Below are 17,853 nucleotides of genomic sequence, written 5' to 3' on the forward strand. Positions count from 1 at the left end.
AAGAAATAGTGAGAAAACAAGGCGGAATTATAATGTGTGACATTCAGGTGACTTTCACTGTATGTGTTTCAATCAGTTTCAGTGCAGTGTGAGCCATTTACCACCACTGTGGAGTGTGACATGATGAAGAAATGCAGTGATGAACACAAACACTACAAAACCAGGAGCAAATTCTGTTTTTATTTGCTTTACTTTACTTTGCTTTGTTTTTGTTTGTTTGTTTTTCGGACCCTGGGAAAAAGCAATGTAAATATACATGTAAAAACAGGACTCAGGGTGGTGTGACAATCCATTCATAGGACATTTATTAGCAGGAATATCCACAAACACTCAAATAAATAGGCAGCACAGGATCAGGATCAGACATGCAAGTCACAGAATTGTCCAAAATCAAGATACAAATCCGAGAAGCAAGGCAAGGATCATACACGATACAACTGACAGCGGCTAAGAGTTTAATTGGATGTGAATAATTGGCGGGGCTTTGCAATGATCTGACAAAATCGATAGATAGTTTGTCATTGCACAGCGTACAATGAATTCAATTAAATGTCTCTCTTTATGGTGTAAAAAAAGAGGATAAGTGGATAAGAGTGAAGGGTAGAAAAAGAATAATAAATAAAAATGAGTACAAATATCAATCGGGATGTTCAATGGGAATGCTCTGATGGGAATCTTCAATTGAGATATAAAGAAATTGCAAATTCTAAAGTTATTGCACTTAACAACTCCAAGTATTCTAAATGGTCTAAGAACAGGAAATGATTTTTTACTAAAGATTGTAGGAAGACTGTCTGTAGAATTTGGGTAGCATTGCAGTGGTGCCTTTTGGTAGCATTGCAGTGAACTGTCCCAAGCAAACATGAAAATGTGAAAAAGGAACTAAAACAGCATGCAAATATACAGGATAATGGGGGGAAAGCCACATCCTTATTGAACTGACGTGTTGTGTTTATTGTTTCAAATGAAACAGCAGTGAAGTGTGTTAAGTGAAACCAATCATAACAATATTAACATGTCATACAGGTGATATTCTGCCTTAGGTTTTGTGTATATCTATGCTTTTGTATATTTTGAGAGAGAGAGAGAGAGAGAGATGTATGTGTTAAAAAGATAAACAGTGATGCCAAATTTTCATACTATACCTAAAATTAAGTATATGCTCCATATTATTCAATCAACATAAACCTAATGAATCCCTTCAATGTTTTACAATGACTTCGATCATTTTACACAGATATACATGAAATTTACCCAGCTGAGCTAAGTGGAATTCAAAACTAATGCGATTTTTAACTCGTTGCCATCCAGAAGTTGATTGTTTTCTGATAACCACAGTTTTTTTTTTGAAAATGTCCCCACTGTGGGATGAATAAAGGTTTATCTTATCTTATTTTATCTTAGTATGAAGTGTTACATTCTTTTTATAACACTAACAGCTGTTTATTGCATAAACAATGACACATCATAGCGATTAAAAAAAGATCTATTTAAAGTTATATTTAATATTGTGGAATGTCCGTGATAAAAGTTACAGTTCCTGTTATAGGTCACTTACCTTATAGACAGACTGTCTATCTATCTGTCTATCTATCTGTCCGTCCATCCGTCTGTCTATCTATCTATCTATCTATCTATCTATCTATCTATCTATCTATCTATCTGTCTGTCTGTCTGTCTGCCTGCCTGTCCGTCCCTCCATCCACCCATTCATCCACCCATTCATCCACCCATTCATCCATCCATCCGTCCGTCCGTCCGTCTGTCTGTCTGTCTGTCTGTCTGTCTGCATGTCTATCTATCTATCTATCTATCTATCTATCTATCTATCTATCTATCTATCTATCTATCTATCTATCTATCTATCTATCTGTCTGTCTGCCTGCATGTCTGTCTATCTATCTATCTATCTATCTATCTATCTATCTATCTATCTATCTGTCTATCTGTCTGTCTGTCTGTCTGTCTGTCTGTCTGCCTGCATGTCTGTCTATCTATCTATCTATCTATCTATCTATCTATCTATCTATCTATCTATCTATCTATCTATCTATCTCTCTATCTATGGTTGCGTAAGTTATTTCTTTAATATGTCTCTTTTTTCATGTCATTTGAACTTAATAAGACGTAAAAATGCAGCTTGCCATTTGGTTGTTACTGTAAAAACCACAACATCTGCTGTATGTATTTTCTATGAAAGGAAACCTAAAATTACAGTATTAACTGGAAGTCCTTATAAAACATTAAAAATAAAATAAACGTTTCCTCAATTAACACTTCAAATTATTCATTGCACTGTCTGCGAAAACAAGACCTTTTCAAGTTGTTACTATAGAAACAATAACATATAACAAATGCAATAATATAAAAAAGCTATTTGTTTTGCCGTTTGTTTTGCCCGGTCTTTGCAGCTATTACAGCTTCACATCTTCTGGGAAGGCTTTCCACAAGGTTTAGGAATGTGTTTATGGGAATTTTTGACCAATCCTAGTGCATTTGTGAGGTCAGGCACTGATGTTGAACGAGTCTCCACTCTAACTCATCCCAAAGGTGTTCTATCGGGTTGAGGCCAGTCAACTTCCTCCACACCAAACTTGTCCCAAAACTTTTGACAATGTAGTGAATATTTGTCTGAGTTGAGTTTTGACAGAACAAGGAAAATCTTCTTTTATTTATTCATTCTTTAGGTTTTTTTCCCTAAGGATGTTTGTTTTAATCATGTGCTACTAGGAAATGTTTACATTATGAAGTTTTTGTTTATTTGTGTTGCGTGCTGCAATCAGACAACTCTTTCTATTTTCTTTAGGTAGCCATTATTGTGCCTATGCTATCTCCACAAGCAGAGAATCAGATGATGGATACACAACCTCACACTGACATGGCGCAGCAAAGAGGATTCACACTGTTCATGAGATGGCTACTTCTCTTACTTATTATTAGTGAAGGTAAGAGCTTAGATATGGAAATTAATTTATGCCCAGGGTAAAAACTTAAACATTAAAAAAATTACTAGAGTAATCTTGGATTCTTCATTCTGACTGGGTAGGAGGTGTTGATTAATATACTTTCTAACAGCAGCTTTGAAAGTAATTCATAATACATTTTTTTTTCTGTATTACCAACTTTACACACAGACTTGTTTAATGGACATGCCATATAAATGGATTAAAATGTGTAAATGTTTTTATTTTTCTGGAAAGCGTTTCCAATATCATGGTGCAGAGGTAAATCTATAGCTTTATGTTATACATTTATTTAGTCTTATTTAGAGTAAATTAAGAACCTGATAATGGAAGAACTGATAATAGCTGTTTAAAAAATTAGTAACTTTCATTTTTGTAGTATCTTTCAAGTACATTTCAAGAGTTAGGAGGTTTATTTATTTATTTATTTATTTATTTATTTATTTATTTATTTAAACTGGAGATAATTTTGTGGTCTTTTAACCTTAGAATTTAGAAATCAGCTGCACCGTGATACAGTTCTCTGCTGTAATACCTATGATAGATAGATAGATAGATAGATAGATAGATAGATAGATAGATAGATAGATAGATAGATAGATAGATTTATTCATCCCAAAGGGAAATTCACAGTTTCCAGCAGTATCCACAAACACAGGTAATAGATAAAATAGGAAGGAATATAACAAAAAAATACTAAAATACCCAAATTAGGCTACAAAAATATAACAAAAAATATATCAAATAACAAAATATAAAATGTTACAAAATATAGCATTTTATATTTTGTTATTTGATATATTATTGTTATATTTTATATTTTATATTTTGTTATTTGATATATTTTGTTATTTGATTTGATATATTTTTTGGCTTCTTCTTCTTCTTCTTCTTCTTCTTCTTCTTCTCTTATAGTTTGTGTACATTTTTTGTTATTTTCCACATTTCAAAGATATTTTCATCATCAAATGATGATCAGGATAATTCTGGTCATTAAACATTGAATATTTTAGTAAAGTTGTTGTTTGAAAACACTCAGATCTGATGTATTGTACTGATGTATGTAATGTAATGATCTAACGTAATCTTTTTTTTCTCTTAGACATGGACGACTGAATTAATTTATTTTTTTCTCAAGTGATATTTTAGAAATGTAAAAGTTCTTGTAACCTGCAATGTTAGCTAAAGAGTGCTTGTGTTTTGCAGGAAAGGTTTAAGGAAATCAATAAAGTGAGGTCTTATTTAGTTATAAGGAAAATAGATATGATGCTATTAGTAAAATATTGACATTTATCTTATCGTTCCCCTGTCTTGGAATATATACTGTCCTTTAAAAGCAAGTATTTCATTCGATACATAATATGTAATCTTTTGACTGCATTTAAGTCACAATCAAAAAATATACACGGCTTTTTATTACCTATTAACTTTTACACTTTTGTATTTACCATCAAGCAATCAGTCAGTGATTTTTTGATATTTCTAGTTCCCTTTGCTAGATGTCAGAAGACTTCTTATGTACTGCCAGTTGATTGCACTTTTAATGGTACCCAAGCCATGTATGCTCAAATTAACAACGCTCTCTGGAGTAATGAAATGCGACCTGTTACATACCCGAGCGATGTTCTAACTGTTAAACTGGGGATGAGTGTTGCTGGTATCCTGGGTGTGGTGAGCACTTCATATATTCTGTCTTAACTATAGTATTTTAATATGTTATATGACCAAAATGATGTGGACACCTGAGCGACACACCCATGTGTGGTTCTTCCTCAAACTGTTGCTATGACATGGGAAACATACAATTGTATAGAATGTCTTTGTATGTTGTAGAGTTATAAATTCCATTCAGTGGAACTAAGACGCCCAGCATAAACTGTTCCAATTTACCAAGGACCAAAGACCTGGTTTACCCCACTAAATGCCTTTGGGGTGAACTGAAACTCTGGGATGACTGCACCCCAGACCTCTTCACCCATCAGTGTCTGATCCCACTAAAGCTCTATTAGCTGAATGCTCACAAATCCCCATACTCATGCTGCAACATCCAGTGGAAAGCCTTCCCAGAAGAGTGGAGCTTATTATGATAGCGAATAAGGAGCCACACTTTATTAATGGTTTTAGAATGGCGCGTTCAAAATTCAGGTGTCCACAAACTTTTGGCCATATCATATACTGTATATTTTGTTGATACTGACTTAATTTCTTTGGCTACATTTTGTTTTCGCAGGATGAAAAGCAGCAGGTCATGACAGCATTTATTATAACAACACTGGTAAACCTCATTTCACCTCATTTTGTTCAAGTCACTGTTCTGTTCATTTCAACTTTTTTGAACAGCACTTGATTCAATTCTTAACAGGACTGGACTGTGCCATTTCTGAGCTGGAACAACACTGAATGTGGATTTGATAATATTTCTTACCCAGCATCCGAGCTGTGGTTGCCAAGTATACAAATAGCTGAGCAGTGAGTGACCTTCCCTTTTCTGATAATATATTTATACGGGATAAGAAAGTTGGCAGAAAAGATTACAGTGAAAGCCATATTATATGAATGAAGCCAGGTAAGATTTTTCAAGAGCACCTGCAACTATAAAATAAATTCCATGGACACTTCAGTCCACGGACACTCTGAGTCTGATATATACTCTCTGATGACATTGCAGTATGGATCAAGAAACAAACATTGACATACCCTACCTTCAGCTCAATTACACTGGCGGGGTTCATTTTGTTCAACTCAAAAGAGTTACTGCCTCGTGTCAAATGGACATCTACAAGTTTCCTTTTGATGTCCAGAACTGCTCGCTTACTTTCCATTCCTACTTGCATGAAGGTAACACTGTACAGCAGAAGCGTTCTCTATAGTATATTCATATGAGCTGATGCTCAATTTGCTATTGACTGTAATTGGGGTGCTTGTTAGTGGTGACTCCATGGTGTGTGTGTGTGTGTGTGTATGCACCATTCTGTAATGATAGACTAGCATGCCATTCAACGTGATCCTGAGCAGTATAAAGTGCTTACTAAAGATCAATGAATATGTAAATGAATGTATGAATAAATGAATAAATGAATAAATGAATAAATGAATGAATGAATGAATGAATGAATGGATTTATAATATTTACATATGAAATGATTGTCTTTTAGAAAATGAACTGAAGCTGATGTCTAAACCGGCCGCGTTTATATTTGACTTATCTGTTCACTCTGATTCGGGATGGAGATTTGTCAGTGTGACAGAACTTATTTCCACTACTACGTTTACCAGCAAAAGGACCTTTTCTTCTGTTAAATATGGTGTAAGTGAACCCACCAGTGTGCCTTGAATATTTAGTTTTATATCACTATATCACTTATATCACTTTTAAATTTCCGTTTTGACTTCATACAAGAAACATTATGCATGGATTATAGCAGTGCAACTCTTTTTGTGTTAATGGCACAGATACTCCTTAAACGTGAGGCCAGTCTCTATGTAGTGAACCTCCTGGTCCCCAGCTGCTTCCTGAGTCTGTTGGACCTGTTCAGCTTCTTCCTGCCTCCTGAAAATGTTGATCGCTCTGCTTTCAAAATGACTCTCATCCTGGGCTATACTGTCTTTCTGCTCATCACTAATGACCTCCTGCCTGATAGCGCTTCACATGCGGCCCTTATAAGTACATCACTGTTGTATAATAATACATTATAATGTGATATGTAGCTTCTTGTTAGTTGTCTAATCAATAAGTAGCATAAATTACGATATAGCCCACAACTTATTGTATATTGTATATACATCTCTTTTCCTCTGTAGATGTCTTTTTCTCTTTCAGCTTGGCTCTGATGGTGGCCAGCCTTTTGGAGGCAATGTTCATTGTTAACCTCAGTAACAACTCCAAACATTACCACAGAGTACCCCGGTGGCTCCACATCCTCATTCTGGACTTCCTCGCTCGCCTCCTGTGCATGTCTCCTAAACCTCCTGCTGCTCGGGTCACAGTGACTTTAAACCCACATGCGGAGGGTATCAGGATTAGTGGTTCACGGCACATATAATAAGCATACTTGCTAAAGAAGGAATAAAAGCAATGGGGCATGCTGTTAGAGTAAATCAGTCAACAGGGTGGTGGCGATGTGGATTCCAATCTGTAGATAGTGGAGATCCCTTCTATAAATATGAAATGAAGTTCACGTCACCACAGCAACTTAACATTAGCAAATTATTCTAGGTTTGCTAGCTGGTTTAGTAGTTGTACAGTTTCTGATGTCTCATCATCTAATTTTTTATGTCCCCAGGGAGGCTGGACATGCCAGGTGAAGCAACGATACCTGCTGAAACTAGAGAAATGGAGATGATAGAGGGTGTAGCCATGGTGGATGAGCTGAAGAAAGTGGCCCGAGACGTGCTGACCATTCGACTGAGATTGGAAGAACACCTGAGCCCTAAAGAGAACGACTGGAAGCTGATTGCAGATGTTATTGACCGACTCCTGTTTCGGCTCTACCTCCTCTTTGTGATTGTGTCCTACATCACCATACTCGTTTTGTGGCTCAAACACTGAATGGAACACACTGAGTAGGAATAACACAATATTATAACCCACACCAACCATCCACCATACACTGTTCTTAAAGTTGTATCAGTGTTGCTTCAGTAGAGAAAGATCAATGGTGGCAGTTCATATTAAATGTAATGTTCAGCATAAATGATGAACCTCAGCTTTAATACATTATCAGTGACATTAACAATGTGGAGATCAGTAGGTTTTCAATTTTTCACCTGATTTTCAGTCCTAAAGTAAATAAACACCAGCTAATGCAGGTGTAGTTAACATTTAAACAAATGACAACTGATACAAACATTCAGTAATACAAAAATAAAGTTGTTCACCCTACTGAATTTTGGGGAATTTTAACTACAGCAGTAAATAATGCTTAATTAAATCATAATGTCAGTCTCTCTCTCACACACACACACACACACAAAGATAAAATTACATACTTATGTCGTCCAAATATAAATAGTGTAACTACGAAAATCACAAGATATAAAAAATTTCTTTAAAATTAATTTCTTCTTCAATGCACCTTAGAAACAAGCCACAATTTTTTTTGTTGTTGTTGTTTAATTGTGTAAGCAGGTCTAAACAGAATGTCCATACTCTTATCATCCATCCTTAACATCCAAAGGTCCACAGATAACATTTTTCCAATACATTGCAATCGAACTTGAAGTGAACGGAATTGAAAAAAATCATGACTTATCAATAACTGAATGACTTATTAATTATTAATAACTGTTCAAATTGTTTGTCATGTTTGAGCTTTAAAAAAATGAACCAAATGAAAGAAAGGGTCTTCCACTGTCACTTTCCAACATTGGCTAATAAAGAGCATAATACTTAATCTTAAGCCATGTGTTGTAAATTAAAGTTATTCTGCAAGATTACAATTTTTTAACAGTTTTTTAAAAGTAGTACTAGGTCTTAGGCCTCTCTTTTGGAGATTATTAATAACATTGAAAGATTTGTTCCATAAACATTTTCTTAAGAACAGATACTGTTGGTATTGAATCTCACAATCAATAATGAAAAATTTTGTTTCTCAAAGCTTTGAAATCAGCAATTGTCCCAGAAAATCATTTATATATAAGGCATCTGATTTAGTGCAAAGTTTATACAGATTATAATCTACTTCTCATTCATTTAAGCCCAACTAAAAAAAATGATAAACTTTACACCAAGTCAAATGCTTCTGCATGTCTACATTTCACTATGCCTGTAAATCAGTCAACATAAACAGTCTGCATTTTTAATACAGAAATTTTGCAGATTCTGATTTGAAACAAAGACATCATGCGAACTAGGCTTTCGAAATCAACTTTTTATTTAGAACTTTGTATAATTCAGACAACAATAATACAATAAAATCAATTACAATCATCAATCATCTTAATTCGTCTGTTTTGTCAGGTGAGATTAACAAAGCGCAAAGCAGTGGCCCGTTTAGCTAGCACAACATTAAGGTATTTATAAAGGTTTAAATTAAAAGTTGCACAGCTTGATGAAAATCAACATGTACATATAACTACAAGGTGTGATCTGCAGGGTCCAAGGATCCTTTGTAAATATCACTCCCGATGGCCAGTTCCTGCCAAGTTACATAAACAACAGAGGCCATAAATGAAAATAGTGTACAAATTTTATGACGGTAGATCATTGCTATCCCTGTGAACTGCCAGCTGAACCCAACTGGCTAATTAAACCAAACAATTCTGGTGAACTTGTGTAATCTTTGGATCTTGTCATTATCTGAATTTACCGCTCACAGTTTCATCCAACCTTCTAAAACCTGCCAGAAAGTGGATTGAAAGCCTGGAGTCCCATCCAGGAAGTATTTCCACCAGTGTTTCTAGGACAGACTTTGGATCCACAGCTGTCACTACACAAAAATCACTCAACCATCAGATTGTCAAAAGGCTTACACCTACTGTAACCACAAAACATGGTGGGCACTGTTATGTCTCTGTTTTTCTTTATGTTTGGTATCATCCCCCGCAGCTCTGACCCTCCTATGGCCCCTCCTGCTCATTAATGGTATGCAAATACAGGCAGGGAGGATGAAGCTGTGGTGGTGTTGGTGGTGATGCCTCAAGCTCTGTCCCCTGCTCCCTGTCTTTATCATCTCTAGCTCCACAGCTATCGCAAAACTCCATCGAGCTGCCATGGCCTTCATTGTTAAACAGCACCTCAAGCTCTTTAGATCTGTGAGTCCCGGTTCCTCGGCTGCACAAACACACTTCGATGCCAGAGTCACCTGTAAAGTGACGCCGTCTTTCCATGAGCCCCTCCTTCTCCTCTTCAGGTATTTCAAGATCACATTCCTGGTCCTTGGGATCCATATCCTGCTTTAACATGGTTTCTGTGTCTCTCCTATCATCTCTGTGTTGGTTCTCCCTGGAGGAATGCCCCACAATGTCAGGACTGGAGCACAGTGCTATTGATGATGTGGGCACAGGAGTGGTCTGTCCAGATGGACATTGCGCCTCCTCCTGGTCATTGCTGGTACAAGCTGGAGGTCCGGAGTTTGAGTTAGAGTAAGGAGGTGGTGGGGTTAAAGGATTATTTGTTACATCCTCATAGTCAGGAAGGAGATAGCTTGGTAGAAACCCTGAAAAGCACCAAACAGAGAGAATGTAGGAAAAAGGAATACTACTTATTATGCAAACATGAAGCATTAAATAATGAGCATATATTTTATATACATTTATGTGATCATCAACTCTTTATCTCTTCCTGCACACACTATTCATTATCTCTGAACATTATTTTTTGTCACTGATGCACCAAGGCAATCAGGGGGGCTTATTTAAAGGTGTGAAAACTACACTATATTGCCAAATGTATTCGCTCACCTGCCTTGACTCGCATATGAACTTAAGTGACATCCCATTTCTAATCCATAGGGTTCAATATGACGTCGGTCCACCCTTTGCAGCTATAACAGCTTCATCTCTTCTGGGAAGGCTGTCCACAAGGTTTAGGAGTGTGTTTATGGGAATTTTTGACCATTCTTCCAGAAGCGCATTTGTGAGGTAACACACTGATGTTGGACGAGAAGGCCTGGCTCTCAGTCTCCGCTCTAATTCATCCCAAAGGTGTTCTATCGGGTTGAGGTCAGGAGTCTGTGCAGGCCAGTCAAGTTCATCCACACCAGACTCTGTCATCCATGTCTTTATGGACCTTGCTTTGTGCACTGGTGCACAGTCATGTTGGAAGAGGAAGGGGCCAGCTCCAAACTGTTCCCACAAAGTTGGGAGCATGGAATTGTCCAAAATGTCTTGGTATGCTGAAGCATTCAGAGTTCCTTTCACTGGAACTAAGGGGCCAAGCCCAGCTCCTGAAAAACAACCCCACACCATAATCCCCCCTCCACCAAACTTTACACTTGGCACAATGCAGTCAGACAAATACCGTTCTCCTGGCAACCACCAAACCCAGACTCGTCCATCAGATTGCCAGATGGAGAAGCGCGATTCGTCACTCCAGAGAACACGTCTCCACTGCTCTAGAGTCCAGTGGCGGCGTGCTTTACACCACTGCATCCGACGCTTTGCATTGCACTTGGTGATGTATGGCTTGGATGCAGCTGCTCGGCCATGGAAACCCATTCCATGAAGCTCTCTGCGCACTGTTCTTGAGCTAATCTGAAGGCCACATGAAGTTTGGAGGTCTGTAGCGATTGACTCTGCAGAAAGTTGGCGACCTCTTCGCACTATGCGCCTCAGCATCCGCTGACCCCGCTCCGTCAGTTTACGTGGCCTACCACTTCGTGGCTGAGTTGCTGTCGTTCCCAAACACTTCCACGTTCTTATAATACAGCTGACAGTTGACTGTGGAATATTTAGGAGTGAGGAAATTTCACGACTGGATTTGTTGCACAGGTGGCATCCTATCACAGTTCCACGCTGGAATTCACTGAGCTCCTGAGAGCGACCCATTCTTTCACAAATGTTTGTAAAAACAGTCTGCATGCCTAGGTGCTTGATTTTATACACCTGTGGCCATGAAAGTGATTGGAACACCTGATTCTGATTATTTGGATGGGTGAGTGAATACTTTTGGCAATATAGTGTATATGCACTTGTATAGGCTCTGCCAAAAAAAACAAACCAACAAAAAAACAAGCCAAAAAATCCCCAAGCAACAATGAAGCAGAGTTTTGTGACTGACAAATGAAACATACTTTAAGTTTTGTCAAGGGGCACCGAGTTTCAAAGGCATAGTGAGTAATTTAAGGTGTGTACAATACACAAACCAGCTCAGAGCATCAATATTGACAGAATCTCAAATTGCCCTGTGTATTTTTCTTTTGGCTTTGTAAACGGTTCCCTGACGCTTTACCAGTGGAATCATGTGGAAGGGTGGAAGTATACATTGTCAGGGAGGACTGCACATCCCTCAGCTGAACCGTCTATCTAAAAACAAACAGGCACCCTGATAGAAAAGGGTTCGGGTTGCGAGTCTTACTGAAGTAGAATGGAGGTGAGGTGTAGTTGCTAGCCTCTCTGTAGGCAATCAGGTTGATCTCATGCTGGCGCTGCTGCTGCTGCAGCCTGTGTTTGATGCGGCGGTGACGACACACACAGCAACAGGTCAGGATGAAGACAATGGCACACATCAGCCAGAACCCTATTTCATAAATCAATAATCACAATGAAACTGGAACTGAAATATATGTAAACAACAAAAAAAAGAGTAAAAAAGCTACAGTTCTGTTACAATGGCAAACCTATCACAATGCAATAAGCACACAGAACACAAATGGCATATAAAGATCATTTCCAGCTTGCGACATGAAAAGGAATTACCTAGAAACATGGTTTTTAGTCTAATATCTGATTTAAAATATCTCATAATGAAAAAATATAAGATAAATTATAGATTTTAACATTTTTTTTTCACTTTTGCTCGTTGCTTTAAAATAAAAGGAGTCCATAATATAGACAGGATGGGTAGTTATATCTTTAATAAAAATTGTTTGTTTGTTTGTATTTTACTTTTAAAAAGTGCTCTAAGTTGAACTTGATCCTCTCATTGTCTCTGTGTGAAGCACACGCAATATGAATGAGTAAATTACATCATATTCAGTAGTGACTTTGGTGGCTGGTTTATTTATTTCCCCAGTGAGAGACATTGTATTGGCAGTGTACAGGGGTACTCACACCATAACTCAAAGAAGTAGTTGCAGCACTGTTGGTCTTCACAGCAGTGCCCTGACTCACAAACGTAGCTCTGGTTATTCTTCCCGACACATTGTTGTGCCTGCTAACAGAACATATAAGCGGTCATCAGCATCGTCCAGACCAAACACTCAGTAATATGAAATTACTATGCTAAAGCGTAGACAAGACAGACGAGCAAATCTATCTGGATGAAATCATAAACAGCAAAATTGCCAAAGGTTTTGGGACTATAGAGTTGGCCCGCCCTTTGCAGCTATAACAGCTTCAACTCTTCTGGGAAGGCTTTCCACAGGGTTTAGGAGTGTGTTAATGGGAGATTTTGACCAATCCTCTCTAGAAGCACTTTTTTGTGAGGTCAGGCACTGATGTTGGACAATAAGACCTGACTCACAGTCTTCACTCTAATTCATCCCAAAGGTTCTATCAGGTTGAGGTCAGGACTCTGTGAAGTTCCTCCACACCAAACTCTCTCATTCATGTCTTTATGGACCTTGCTTTGTGTGCAGTCATGTTGGAACAGGAAGGGGTCATCCCCAAACTGTTCCCACAAAGTTGGGAGCATGAAATTTTCAAAAACGTCTTGGTATGAAGCTGAAGCATTAAGAGTTCCTTTCACTGGAACTAAGGGGCCAAGCCCAACCCCTGAATTCAATGATTTGGAGGAAAACTTACAGTGTATGTATATAGATACAACCTGTATTCCTAGAGCACAAGGTGCAAATGGGCACATCTTAAATCTCTTAAATTTGTAGACAGGCCTGTATATTTAAACAGTAGGTGATTAATGAAATTAAAAACTGGTGGCTCTGGTCCAGTACAACGGGAAATTCCCTGCACATAAATACACAAAAATGTTTTTCTGTTTGAAACATCATTTGATAACAATGACTAGAATAGGCTCCCCTCGACAGGGAACGAGCTCTTCCTGAAGAATCTGATAAGGTTGAGAGTTCATCCCAACTGAATAACTATGGGAGAACTAAAAGCTACACCAGTATCTTTGTCCCTGGTGAAAATACCAGTTGAGTGATGGTCTTATGATCAAATGGCTTTAGTACTGTTTCAGACAATTGTATCTGAACATCCAGGTGAAATAAAGCTGTTCTAGTGACTTGTGGTGTTCTGCATAAAACTCCTAGGAGATCAGCAATGTCTAAAATACTTAACATGAGCCAATCTGACACCAACAACCATGCCACAATCAAAGAGGTCACATTCTGATATTTGAGGTAAATATAAAATAAAGCTCTTGACCTGTATCTATATGTTTTTATACTCTGATCTGCTGCAAGACTGGCTTTAAAAGAGCAAGTGTACAGTTCTTTCTATTACAATGGGCAGTGAGGGTGTGTGTTTACACTGAACAGATTTCATAGTACTGCAGTTCCCTGACCTCAATTTAGTAATGCTGTTGCTACATGAAACTAAATTGTGTACAATCGAACCATGAATTCGTGATTTAGAGAAGGATGAGTCAGTGTCTACGTTTTGTCCTGGTAGATAGATACTAGTCCATGGATAGTCTTGAGCGTGCATATTTTTCCCATAGTCTCAAAGATAGACTAAGAAAGACCCATTCACCCATGCTTTATCTTACACACACCCACGCTAATATTGAGCTTGTTTTCAGGAAATCAGTGGAACACAGAAAGAAAATGGGCTATATTTTATGAAGAAGATGGCTATGTCTTCCCCACACACTCTCCTACACATAAACCGTATCTTTCATTCTTTACTTAAAAAGGTTTTTTAGCGGGTTTGTATAATCATCAAGCATCTCACACACTACAGATACAGACCCAAACACAAATGTACTTGAATTCTGAAATAAAAACAGAATTCCAGAACGTTCTCTAACCCAGTGAGATCAGGCTCATCCTTAAACATCACCTGATCCTCAAGGCTGTGTTAAAAAACATTCTCTTTGTTCAACTTTACAACTTTTCCCCCCTGGGGGGGGAAAAAAAAAAACATCGGTCACATTCACATGACCTAACATTACGAACACCATGAGAGCATGAAAGTGAGAGCTGACTTTGAGATTATAATCATTTTCTATCTATGAGAAGAAGACTTTTCTTTACCGGTCTAATAATAATAATAATAAGCTGTTGAAAACATGTGGACAGCATGAAGCAGTCGAAAATCATTCTGTGACTATTTAACATTGCGCTCAACAGCCAAGATACCAGGATTTCAGGCAAGTGTGTTGAAATAGCACCCTGGCCTGATTTTTATTATGTAAGCCTAATTTAAATAGACAAGTTGAGAAGGCCATTCTTCGACGTTTACAAATCGTAGTTAAATAATTCTGGTAATTTAATAGAAAATAAAAGGAAAAAATTAAAAGCGTAAACACACAAACAAACAAATAAAAGCTTAAAGCTACAAATAGATTTGAGATTTCACTGAAATTTTATCAGGCTCTATTCATGTTGCTGAGGAAGTGAAATAGAAAACAGAGGTAATCGCTATTGCTATGTTAATATGACTGGGTCCAACCAATTCAGTTCAATTAAATTTTATTTGTATAGCGCTTTCAACATTGGACATTGTCTCAAAAGCAGCTTTGCAGGACATAAGAAACAAAAAAACATAGTGCAGAAAATCCTAGATGTTAGACAAAATTATCCCTATAGAGCAAGCCTGAGGCGACTGTGGCACGGAAAAAACCCATTAGATGGAACCAGTAAGATGTATTTATATATATAGACATCACAGCACTTCGCTAAGGCCATGTCCACACTAATACGTTTTCGTTTAAAAAATGCATATTTTCCTATCCGTTTTGGCCTTCCATACACACTGAGACGGCGTTTTTAGTCAAAGAAAACGTATCTGTTCGAAAATGCTTTCCAAAATGGATAAATTTGAAAAACGATTTCGCATCGCAGTGTGGACTGTGAAAATGGAGGCTTTCGACAATGACAACGCATTTTTAGTCACGTGACGCAGTCATGTGACCGACTGCCCTAAGATGGTGGGCAACATTGTACAGCAGTTGTTTTGGATACGCTCTAAATAAACGCCAGGCAGAAATGACACATCGTATGTTTTACTCCATCTAACAGAGGGTGGAAGCTTAGTGGTTAAGGTGTTGGACTACTGATCGAAAGGTTGTGAGTTTGAACCGGTTAGGCCCCTGGGCAAGGCCCTTAACCCTCAATTGCATCAAAAATTAGATCAATTGTAAGTTGCTCTGGATAAGGGCTTCTGCCAAATGCCAGATATGTAAATGTACTCATGTGCAGTACAGGAATGTAAGCGGTTTCAGTGTGGATGTCTGACTTTAGGGACTGAAAAGGGTCATTTATCCGGATTAGTGTAGATGCAGCCTGGATAACACCGTTTGGCAAATGCCATAAATGTAAACCATGCAAATGCAATGAATTATGCAGTTCATTTGCCTCATTGCATTTGCTTAGTCTGTGACGTCATCTGGCGAATTCTGCTGACATTTTGTGCATGCATGGTCTACTTTCCCCTGAAGATTTGGCAAAAGTCTCGAGTCATTAGTACTCCAACAGACCGGGCTGGCTCAAGCGAAGGCTCGCGCGCGCAAGGTGGATGTACACAACAAGCTCGCGCGCATGTTATAGAACTTTCTGACATTACATTAACTTTACTTCTCCAAAGAGTGAAGTTAATTTAAGCTTCTTCTTTATAAAAAATAATTTACATATGATAGCTAGTGTAATAAAATTTGAGCCTCAGGGTGAAAAGAAACGATCCCCATGCACATAAACCGATATAATGTTATTGTACTCATCCTGATTTGGATTAAAATCAACTGCTCTATAGGTGGCGTTATAACTAATACTACATTAGCAATGAATTTTAACCCATTACAGATATAATACACTTACATTCATAATACTGGTTTAAAATGAGCGTCGTGATTTTAGAGCCACACCCGTATTCCGACAAACTCCACCTGCTTCTCTACTATTGGCCAGGCTAACAAATCCGTCGACAGGAGAGTTGGAATGTGACCTACGCCAATCACAGCTCGTGAGGAGGGGCTCTGTTAGCCAATCCTGAACAGAGAGGCGGGGCTTGTAGAATACGGGTAGGAAAACAAAACAAAATTGCGTCTGTTTACGCCCCTCGTTTGCACGAGCTCCGGCGTGTTAATCACCGCAGAAGTTAACTAGTGGACTTCTTTATAAAACAAACTTTCATTTTATTTTCAATAAACTGAACAAAAACTTCTCTCACCTGGTCGAGAGTCGCCTCTGTGGGACTGACAGGCCCAGCTGTGTAAAAAAACAAACCCATTCCCCCTGGCGCGAGCTACAACATCCAGCTGTCAACAACACGCTGTGTTTCGTAAAAGCGCAAAGATCAGAGTTATGTTTTGTTCATTGCGCGTCGGAGACGTGAAAAGCGACCACATGCGCCGCCTTCCTTCGTCCCAGTTCATATCTGCTCTGTCTCAGGAGGAACAGCGTGCCTCTCTAAGCAGAACTCCCAGCTGTTGCACAACATCTGCACTTCCAGCGCCACGTGCGCAACCAGATAGGACAAAGATGTGATTTCCCCCGCCCACTAAACGCGCGCTGATCCAGGATTGGGTGAAGACGATGACAAAAGTCAGCTCAGGAAACTTTCTATACAAAAAAAATAAAAAAAATAAACCTCGTATCTTCTGGAAGCACAGTATGAATACACTATACTGCCAAAAGTTTTGGGACACCGCTCCAAATCATTGAATTCAGGTGTTGTTTTTCAGGGGTTGGGCTCGGCCACTTAGTTCCAGTGGAAGGAACTCTTAATGCTTCAGCTTACTAAGACATTACCCCTTCCTGTTCCAACATGACTGCACACCAGTGCACAAAGCAAGGTCCATAAAGACATGGATAAGTGAGTTTGGTGTGGAGGAACTTCCCAGAGTCCTGACCTCAACCTGATAGAACACCTTTGGGGTGAATTAGAGTGGAGACTGCGAGCCAGATCTTCTCGTCCAAACATCACTGTCTGACCTTACAAATGGGCTTCTCAAAAATTCCCATAAATACACTCCTATACCATGTGGAAAGCCTTCCCAGAAGAGTTGAAGCTGTTATAGCTGCAAAGGGCAGGTCAACTCTATATTACATTCATGTGCATGTAAAGGCAGACGTCCCAGTTTTGACCTGGTTCACAGTCTCCGCTCTAA

At 38.4% G+C, this 17,853-nt stretch overlaps 2 protein-coding genes across 4 annotated transcripts; one reads left to right on the forward strand and one right to left on the reverse strand.

Moving 5' to 3' along the window:
• The first annotated feature begins 2,815 nt into the window (after positions 1-2,815).
• On the forward strand, positions 2,816-8,339 carry LOC131346985 (5-hydroxytryptamine receptor 3A-like). 2 transcript variants are annotated; one of them, XM_058380805.1, is made up of 9 exons: positions 2,816-2,945; positions 4,450-4,634; positions 5,194-5,238; positions 5,326-5,432; positions 5,632-5,801; positions 6,119-6,270; positions 6,417-6,627; positions 6,765-6,974; positions 7,247-8,339. In XM_058380805.1, exons 1-9 carry the CDS (start codon positions 2,825-2,827, stop codon positions 7,510-7,512), a joined length of 1,467 nt encoding a protein of 488 aa, XP_058236788.1. In that variant the 5' UTR covers positions 2,816-2,824; the 3' UTR covers positions 7,513-8,339. The 2 variants fall into 2 exon arrangements, with proteins under 2 accessions (XP_058236788.1, XP_058236787.1); XM_058380804.1 differs by lacking the exon at positions 6,765-6,974.
• A 474-nt stretch (positions 8,340-8,813) lies between these two features.
• wbp1lb (WW domain binding protein 1-like b) lies at positions 8,814-17,188 on the reverse strand. 2 transcript variants are annotated; one of them, XM_058380807.1, is made up of 4 exons: positions 16,914-17,188; positions 12,675-12,774; positions 11,980-12,141; positions 8,814-10,120 (listed from the first exon to the last, which is right to left on the reverse strand). In XM_058380807.1, exons 1-4 carry the CDS (start codon positions 16,971-16,973, stop codon positions 9,522-9,524), a joined length of 921 nt encoding a protein of 306 aa, XP_058236790.1. In that variant the 5' UTR covers positions 16,974-17,188; the 3' UTR covers positions 8,814-9,521. The 2 variants fall into 2 exon arrangements, with proteins under 2 accessions (XP_058236790.1, XP_058236789.1); XM_058380806.1 differs by having other exon boundaries at positions 12,675-12,777; positions 16,914-17,187.
• Between the last annotated feature and the right edge of the window lie 665 nt (positions 17,189-17,853).

The sequence above is a fragment of the Hemibagrus wyckioides genome, linkage group LG26 (assembly GCF_019097595.1).
Source record: "Hemibagrus wyckioides isolate EC202008001 linkage group LG26, SWU_Hwy_1.0, whole genome shotgun sequence".
In the NCBI taxonomy this organism is placed as follows: domain Eukaryota; kingdom Metazoa; phylum Chordata; class Actinopteri; order Siluriformes; family Bagridae; genus Hemibagrus; species Hemibagrus wyckioides.